The 9,671-nt window shown below is 41.8% G+C and overlaps 1 protein-coding gene and 1 pseudogene across 1 annotated transcript; both read left to right on the forward strand.

The window, feature by feature from the left end:
- The first annotated feature begins 2,178 nt into the window (after positions 1 to 2,178).
- On the forward strand, positions 2,179 to 3,109 carry LOC102385087 (annotated as a pseudogene).
- Positions 3,110 to 8,744: 5,635 nt separating this feature from the next.
- Positions 8,745 to 9,671, forward strand: LOC102385330 (olfactory receptor 6X1-like). The gene has a single exon (XM_006038249.1). It carries the CDS (start codon positions 8,745 to 8,747, stop codon positions 9,669 to 9,671), a length of 927 nt encoding a protein of 308 aa, XP_006038311.1.

Consider the following 9,671-nt stretch of genomic DNA (forward strand, 5'->3'; position numbering starts at 1 on the left):
TTATGTGATTGGGCATTGCCACTTCTTTTCACTTACTGAAGGAATCTTCATCCTCCAGTGAAAGGGTGCCCACTTGTCTAATTATTTTTTTCTCATTTGCCTTCTATGAAGACATAAATGTCTTCCTAGCTCTATAGTTTCTTGTGTAGCAACTCTAACGATGATATCTGAACATTGCCTCTGCTCACACAATATTCCTTTTGCTTTTTTCTCCTGATACTGAGAAGAGGGAGACATGGGAGTGGTTTTCTCCCATACCCCACTTCTTTTTCCTAAATGTGTGATTTGGTGAGGTTTCTGTAGGGCAAAAGAAGTAGGACTTACAACTTTGGAAGGCTCTGGATTGTGTGGCCACCTTGACCAATTCCAGGGGTCATTTACCAGTTGCTGAAGGACCAGTCTCCTACCCCTGAACATCTCAAAAGTGAGGCTGCATGTTCCCACACTGTGGTGAGTAAAATTGTGCTTATTCTTAGGGACTGTGGGGGCAGGTTGGACGTTGGTTTGTACACAGCAAACAAAATACGCAGACTGATAATTCACAAATGTTTCCACAAAATGTGATAATAAGCAATTGGACGTTACAAAAAAATCAGATGCTGGTTTGCTTCTGGTTTTGCATTACCTGGCAAACATGTTCCTCTGCTTCCTGTGCAATTTAAACATGGGATCACTGTTCCTGTGTTAGAAGCCGACTGTTTTGTTTTTTGCAACTTCAGTGATGTGTACAAAACACACATCCATCTTACCTAGGGGTTTTGCTGAGTGGAAAGCACTCGCCTTGCTTCTGTAGACCATGGGAAAGTACTGTGATAAGTCCCCATCATAATACAAGAGGTCTGTCTCTAGTTGGCTCTTTGATGGGGCTGGACACAGGCATGGGTGAACTGGGCAGCTGCCTGGGGCCCGGACAGAAAGGGGGCCTGAAAATGGTAATTTTAATTAGTATTATTATCATTATCTCTGTCAAAGAGTGGAATGATACTAAAGGATTGCCTGGGGCTGCCAGGAGTGTAGGTAGGGTGCTGCTCTTTGGGATTGTTTTTTTGGTTTGTTTTCTGTGTGTCTGATATACCACTATTATATAAGGTGGGAGTCAGAAATCTATCCAGTTATTTTTATTTTCCCAACTCTCTTTCACTGGAAGTTTGACTCCTGTTCCATCGACACATCACTGAGATGATTTTATTATCCTCAAAACATTAGAAGGCTAAGCAAGAAGTAATGGGTTCCAGCTGCATGAAGGGAGAGTTATACCGATATTAGGAAGAACATCCTAAATGGTTAAGCACTATATAAGATGAATAGAGAGGTTATAAAATCCCTCTGTATGGAAATGTTAATTCCAGTTAGACAAACACTTTTCTGGGATTGTTTAGAAGAGATGATCCTGGCTTAAGCTGGAAATTGGACTAGATGACCTCCCAAGGTTCCTTCAAGCCCTATTTTAATATGATAGTATGGTTTTATTCAAGGAATTATCTTTTAGAAGAAACAGAAGGTTTCTATAACTGATAAAGCCTCATAGATTTAAGACCCAATCAGATCAGTCTGGAGACTAATATAACTCTAATCACCATAGCACCCAATTATCTTCCCCCCCGCCACTCCCCATAAACATTAGCAGCACTAAATATCCATTGAATATAGAGGTAGTAAAACCTGACCTTTAGTGGCATGATTGATAAGTAGACAGGTAAATACATGGGATCAGGATTTGACAGGGATATAAGGATTTGATATAAATAAAATAATTCTCAATAAGCAAGGTTTCTACTGGAGTGGTTATGCATATATGTCCATTCATGTATCCGGAGGTACAGAGAAATAGCTGAGTAACTATTCCCTTATCTATTTAGCTAACAAGGAAAAGACACATTAATAAATGAATACTGTAACAGAAACACTGAGCTTTTTTTGTTGACTGTTTTTCATGTATTAAAGTCCTAAATCTTTGTCTTTCCATGTCTCTGTCTAGATAAATATATATTTATCCAGACACCTGTTGGTCCATGCAGGATGCATGGATGGATAGATAGCTGGCACGGAATAAAAAGCTGCTGTGATACAACCCTAATCTTTTTTTCGGACTCTGGGTGCAGAAGGTATGAGCTAATCTTTTGTCACTCTTGCTCTTCCTGTAGCTCCAACATGGGAGGGAAGAAAGAAGCCATAGTCATGAAGAATAACACAATGTTGACTGAATTCATCCTCCTGGGCTTTCCATTGCTTCAAGGTCTGCACAGTGTGTTCTTCTCAGTTGTTCTGCTCATGTACATCCTAACCATCCTAGGTAATGGCCTCATTGTTTTTATTGTGAGAGCCAACCACAAGCTTCACACACCCATGTACTTCTTCCTGAGCAACCTGTCCTTCCTGGAAATCTGGTACACCACGACTGTGGTACCCAAAATGCTAGAGACCTTTGTGGCCACCAAGACAACAATCTGCATCTACTGCTGCCTGGTCCAGGCATTTTTCCACTTCTTCCTGGGCAGCACAGAGTTTTTCATCCTCACAGTGATGTCCTTTGACCGTTATTTGGCCATATGCAAGCCCCTGCAGTATGCCACCCTCATGACCAACAGGGTCTGTTTCCAGTTGGCCTTTGGGGCTTGGTTTGGTGGTTTCATGGCTATCTTCTTCCCAACTATTCTGGTCTTCCAGCTGCCCTTCTGTGACTCCAACGTCATCAACCATTTCTACTGTGACATCGGACCAGTCTTAAAAATAGATAGCCTGCACAGACACCCACCTCATTGAGCTGCTAGGGTTTGTTGCTGCTGTCACGGTCATCCTCAGCTCTTTGCTTTTCACTGTGGTGTCTTACATCTATATCATTGCCACCATCCTAGCCATCCCTTCTTCTACAGGGCGCCAAAAGGCCTTCTCTACCTGTGCATCCCATCTGACTGTGGTCTCTATATTGTACGGGGCTGTTCTTTTCATGTACCTGAGGCCCAATGTGCATTCCTCCTCTGGTCTCAACAAGGTGGTGTCTGTGCTAAACACAGTCTTGACCCCTCTCCTGAATCCTTTCATTTACACAATAAGGAACAAGGAGGTGAAAGAGGCCTTCAGAAATGTACTGAGCAGAAAAAGGATCTAGGTGAGCCATGAGAGTTTTTCTGGCATGGAAAATAGTGGTTTCCAAGGTTGCCATTGTCTAAGGAGCATAAGGGCTGTGACACCTTATGCCCATGGTTTTGGAGCGACTACCTCCATTGGGATGCGTGGGATTTCCACTAGATACGTATCAAGGGGACCAAGACATCTCCAAGTTGTTCATAGCAGACAGCAGTGGCACCATCTCCCAGCACAGTGGCACCATCTCTCAGCACAGACCCTTTTCCTTCTTACACTACAGCACCCTTCACTCACTGAGGCACTGCGGTCAGTGCAGCCTGGTACGAATGACAAATCTCCATTGAGACTCACCCTGTCTCCTCCTGCTTCCTACTCCACTGCCAACCCCAGCTTTTTAAAAAAATGCCTAAGAGGTTTGAGAACCTCAATCCTATTTTTGGATTTTGTCTTTGGAGACCGCCCCCCTATCCCGAGTAAATATCTGTGTCCAAATTTGAGTTTAGTTGGCTTAGTTGTTTTATAATGTGATATAGGCTGCTCTAGCTATGTTAGGTCCCAGGTGTTTTACTGTGATCAGGCTCTTCCTAACAATTATTTATAGAGTCAGTGAAGATGAGATTTATCTGGAGGAAAGGCAAAGATAAATGAAGGCAGTGGGTTGTAGATAAGAAGAACCCACAACCTGTGGGTTGAACCTGTAGGCTTAATAAGCCCTTAAATGATAAAGTATGAAGACGTAGTTGGGACCATGTGCAGTCCATGACTCCTCAGTTGCAGAATTAGCTCAGAATTAATTAAATCAAATCATTATAGGAAAAGGGAAACTTATGCATGTATCTGGAGGTTATCTTTTTCCTATAATGGGGGCGGGTGTGGTACTTAGGCACCCATAGAAGCTAATAGAATTGCTCCTAGTCTTTAGATTTATAACTCAGCCTCTAGCTGCATTTTGGTTATCCACTAGATGAAATACATTTCTGGCTCTGTTTGATATGTGATACATTCTCCATCACTTCGGATCTTTATCAAGACCAAAAGTCTTGCTAAAAGACCTGCTATATCCCAAACACATAGTGCGCTTTAATGGACTGGTTGATTGCAATAACCCATTCACATCTTCAAACTCACAAGTTTATTAAAATGCTCTGCTCTTATTTTTACTTATTCTTTCTACAACCCACACCAGAATTGGGCATGGACCAAAAGAATGAAACTGCTGTGGTTGAATGCCTCGTCATTGGCTTTCCTGGCTCAGTCCTAAAATGCCGAATGTTAACTCCTCTATTTGACTACACTGGTGGGTGACACGTTAATCAATTCCATAGTCTGCATGAGCCACTGCCTTCACAGTCCCATGGTTTTCTTCATTAGCAATTTGTCCTTCTTGAAGAACTGGTTTGCCTCCTCCACCAGCCCAAACTGATGGGGAATTTCATCTCAGGAAGGAAAACCATTTAATTCCATGGCTGCATGGCTCAGTCCTACTTCTACTTTATTCTGGAGATTACAGACATCACTCTCCTGATGGTCATGTCCTTCAATCACTATGTTGTGCTATGCCACACTTTGCCCTATGCCACCGTCATGAGGCCCCACGTCTGCCTCCAACTCCTTTTTGGTTCCTGGTTGATTGGTTTAAAGTCACGGCAGAGGTTGTGTGGCCCTGACATAATTAACCAATTCTATTTGTGATAACTCACCTCTTTTCCTTCACTGACCGACACTAGCCATCTGCAGAGGACGGATTCCATTTTGATATAGACTATGGGGTTGAGGTCCTTGTGCTTAACGGTGATCTCGTACATATGCATTTTCTCCTCCATCCTAAGAATGTGAATGGGCATGGGGAAGCAGAAGGCTGCTTCCACTTGTGCCTCTCATCTCCTGATACTAGCAATAGCCTATCAAAGTGGCATGTTTTGGATGCCCGGCCTACTAGAAGTGTCTCCTTGCATCTCAATAAAATGGGGGCATTGCTGAACACTGTCATATAACCATTCCTGAACCCCTTCATCTACAGCATCTGCAACCAGATGGTGAAGATGGCCCTGAGAGATGTCATTAGCTGAGGAACTACAAAATAGTTGCTCAGGTGTGATGTGAAAGGGAGCTGTTTAAGGATACAAAGTGCATGAGTAGTTTTTGGCACCTAGATCAGGCTTGATTTGGATTACCTTATTTTTCAAATGTATTTATTTATGTAGGTTACTTTGGCAACTAAATTCCATCTAGTTATCATTTAGAGGCACTGACAAGCAGGGTTTGGATTTGGCCCAAAAATCAACATCCAAAGGTTGTTGAAAGAGAGCCTTTCAATGATGCCTAGGAAACAATGATAAACTGAGGTCTAGATTCCTCTTGACTGCAAAGGAGCATAGCCATGATATAGGCAGATGGAAAACTAAATTGATGTCATTCAGGAGTTGAAAGGCCATTTAAGCTTTAGGTTGGTTAGGTGCCTCCATTTTGGCCTGAACAAATCTGTAATTTCCTAGATCTGAGCCTGAACAGAAATGGCCAAGAGCAGGTACCCTGTTCACATAAGCCTTATCTGAAACCTTGTGAGAGCCAAATCTCTGGCTTCCTGGACAAGTGGATTATTTGGCAATGGGTGAATGCCCTCATAAAGTTCTCCTTATTTGCCGTATAGGAAATCTAGGTTTATAACCTATTTATTTGGGGTCATCTTCATGAGACATGGCTGTAAGTGCTGTAAGTGATACGTCTTTGAAATCTGCCTTAAATACCTGAGGTACTTCTTCCTTCAAATAGACCCTGCCTATCAACCTTAAGTACATACTGAGAAGACCTTGCATTTCCACATCTGTTGAGTGAAAGTGGAAATGTGGTGAATTTGGGGTCTTTTGGAGAAGATGACTATCTGTTATGGTTTCTAGTGTGTGATAACTGATCTATGCAGATATTTTTAGGAATTGAAAACTTCATTCATGGAAGGACAAGTTAGTGACAATAAATCTAAAAATATTAATTTAATATTAAGCTTTATTATTTTTTTATTCTTAGACCTGCAGGGTATGGCTATATTATTTAATTTAGAAAAGTGGTTCCCAAACTCTAACAGATTGTACACCACTAATTTCAAATGCTATAACCTTAAGTACCAGCAGTAAATTTTTGTCATATAAAGTAATATAATAAATCTGTTAATATGTACTACTGACAGGTTGTCTGCATACCAGTGGAGGTACCCGTAACACAGATTGGGAACTGTTGATTTAGAAAATTATTTTTACAGCAGCATACTGTTAAGCAGAAATGTCTAAGAATTTGCAAATCATGATTAGACTATGTGAAATATAGTTTTCTAGTAAATGTGCTGTTACTAAATAAATAAAGTTTGTTGGGCGGAGGGGGTAGAGTTCAAAGTTCCCAGACATTTCCTAGTGCAGTGGCACGCATTGTTATTTGCTAAAACACAGAAGTCTTAATAAGTCATCACCTGGGAATTAACTGGGGAAACTCCAGAGACAAATGTCCCAGGGATGTTGAGAAATCTCTCTCTCTCTCTCTCAGTGAAAGGGTGCCCACTTGTCTAATTATTTTTTTCTCATTTGCCTTCTATGAAGACATAAATGTCTTCCTAGCTCTATAGTTTCTTGTGTAGCAACTCTAACGATGATATCTGAACATTGCCTCTGCTCACACAATATTCCTTTTGCTTTTTTCTCCTGATACTGAGAAGAGGGAGACATGGGAGTGGTTTTCTCCCATACCCCACTTCTTTTTCCTAAATGTGTGATTTGGTGAGGTTTCTGTAGGGCAAAAGAAGTAGGATTTACAACTTTGGAAGGCTCTGGATTGTGTGGCCACCTTGACCAATTCCAGGGGTCATTTACCAGTTGCTGAAGGACCAGTCTCCTACCCCTGAACATCTCAAAAGTGAGGCTGCATGTTCCCACACTGTGGTGAGTAAAATTGTGCTTATTCTTAGGGACTGTGGGGGCAGGTTGGACGTTGGTTTGTACACAGCAAACAAAATACGCAGACTGATAATTCACAAATTTTTCCACACCAATGTGATAATACGCAATTGGACGTTACAAAAAAATCAGATGCTGGTTTGCTTCTGGTTTTGCATTACCTGGCAAACATGTTCCTCTGCTTCCTGTGCAATTTAAACATGGGATCACTGTTCCTGTGTTAGAAGCCGACTGTTTTGTTTTTTGCAACTTCAGTGATGTGTACAAAACACACATCCATCTTACCTAGGGGTTTTGCTGAGTGGAAAGCACTCGCCTTGCTTCTGTAGACCATGGGAAAGTACTGTGATAAGTCCCCATCATAATACAAGAGGTCTGTCTCTAGTTGGCTCTTTGATGGGGCTGGACACAGGCATGGGTGAACTGGGCAGCTGCCTGGGGCCCGGACAGAAAGGGGGCCTGAAAATGGTAATTTTAATTAGTATTATTATCATTATCTCTGTCAAAGAGTGGAATGATACTAAAGGATTGCCTGGGGCTGCCAGGAGTGTAGGTAGGGTGCTGCTCTTTGGGATAGTTTATTTGGTTTGTTTTCTATATGTCTGATATACCACTATTATATAAGGTGGGAGTCAGAAATCTATCCAGTTATTTTTATTTTCCCAACTCTCTTTCACTGGAAGTTTGACTCCTGTTCCATCGACACATCACTGAGATGATTTTATTATCCTCAAAACATTAGAAGGCTAAGCAAGAAGTAATGGGTTCCAGCTGCATGAAGGGAGAGTTATACCGATATTAGGAAGAACATCCTAAATGGTTAAGCACTATATAAGATGAATAGAGAGGTTATAAAATCCCTCTGTATGGAAATGTTAATTCCAGTTAGACAAACACTTTTCTGGGATTGTTTAGAAGAGATGATCCTGGCTTAAGCTGGAAATTGGACTAGATGACCTCCCAAGGTTCCTTCAAGCCCTATTTTAATATGATAGTATGGTTTTATTCAAGGAATTATCTTTTAGAAGAAACAGAAGGTTTCTATAACTGATAAAGCCTCATAGATTTAAGACCCAATCAGATCAGTCTGGAGACTAATATAACTCTAATCACCATAGCACCCAATTATCTTCCCCCCCGCCACTCCCCATAAACATTAGCAGCACTAAATATCCATTGAATATAGAGGTAGTAAAACCTGACCTTTAGTGGCATGATTGATAAGTAGACAGGTAAATACATGGGATCAGGATTTGACAGGGATATAAGGATTTGATATAAATAAAATAGTTCTCAATAAGCGAGGTTTCTACTGGAGTGGTTATGCATATCTGTCCATTCATGTATCCGGAGGTACAGAGAAATAGCTGAGTAACTATTCCCTTATCTATTTAGCTAACAAGGAAAAGACACATTAATAAATGAATACTGTAACAGAAACACTGAGCTTTTTTTGTTGACTGTTTTTCATGTATTAAAGTCCTAAATCTTTGTCTTTCCATGTCTCTGTCTAGATAAATATATATTTATCCAGACACCTGTTGGTCCATGCAGGATGCATGGATGGATAGATAGCTGGCACGGAATAAAAAGCTGCTGTGATACAACCCTAATCTTTTTTTCGGACTCTGGGTGCAGAAGGTATGAGCTAATCTTTTGTCACTCTTGCTCTTCCTGTAGCTCCAACGTGGGAGGGAAGAGAGAAGCCATGACGTCATGAAGAATAACACAGTGTTGACTGAATTCATCCTCCTGGGCTTTCCATTGCTTCAAGGTCTGCACAGTGTGCTCTTCTCAGTTGTTCTGCTCATGTACATCCTAACCATCCTAGGTAATGGCCTCATTGTTTTTATTGTGAGAGCCACCCACAAGCTTCACACACCCATGTACTTCTTCCTGAGCAACCTGTCCTTCCTGGAAATCTGGTACACCACGACTGTGGTACCCAAAATGCTAGAGACTTTTGTGGCCACCAAGGCAACAATCTGCATCTACTGCTGCCTGGTCCAGGCATTTTTCTACTTCTTCCTGGGCAGCACAGAGTTTTTCATCCTCACAGTGATGTCCTTTGACCGTTATTTGGCCATATGCAAGCCCCTGCAGTATGCCACCCTCATGACCAACAGGGTCTGTTTCCAGTTGGCCTTTGGTGCTTGGTTTGGTGGTTTCATGGCCATCTTCTTTCAAACTATTCTGGTCTTTCAGCTGCCCTTCTGTGACTCCAACGTCATCAACCATTTCTACTGTGACATCGGACCAATCTTAAAAATAGCCTGCACAGACACCCACCTCATTGAGCTGCTAGGGTTTGTTGCTGCTGTCACGGTCATCCTCAGCTCTTTGCTTTTCACTGTGGTGTCTTACATCTATATCATTGCCACCATCCTAGCCATCCCTTCTTCTACAGGGCGCCGAAAAGCCTTCTCTACCTGTGCATCCCATCTGATTGTGGTCTCTATATTGTACGGGGCTGTTCTTTTCATGTACCTGAGGCCCAATGTGCATTCCTCCTCTGGTCTCAACAAGGTGGTGTCTGTGCTAAACACAGTCTTGACTCCTCTCCTGAATCCTTTCATTTACACAATAAGGAACAAGGAGGTGAAAGAGGCCTTCAGAAATATACTGAGCAGAAAAAGGATCTAG

Source organism: Alligator sinensis, unplaced genomic scaffold, assembly GCF_000455745.1.
Source record: "Alligator sinensis unplaced genomic scaffold, ASM45574v1 scaffold1585_1, whole genome shotgun sequence".
Taxonomy (NCBI): Eukaryota; Metazoa; Chordata; order Crocodylia; family Alligatoridae; genus Alligator; species Alligator sinensis.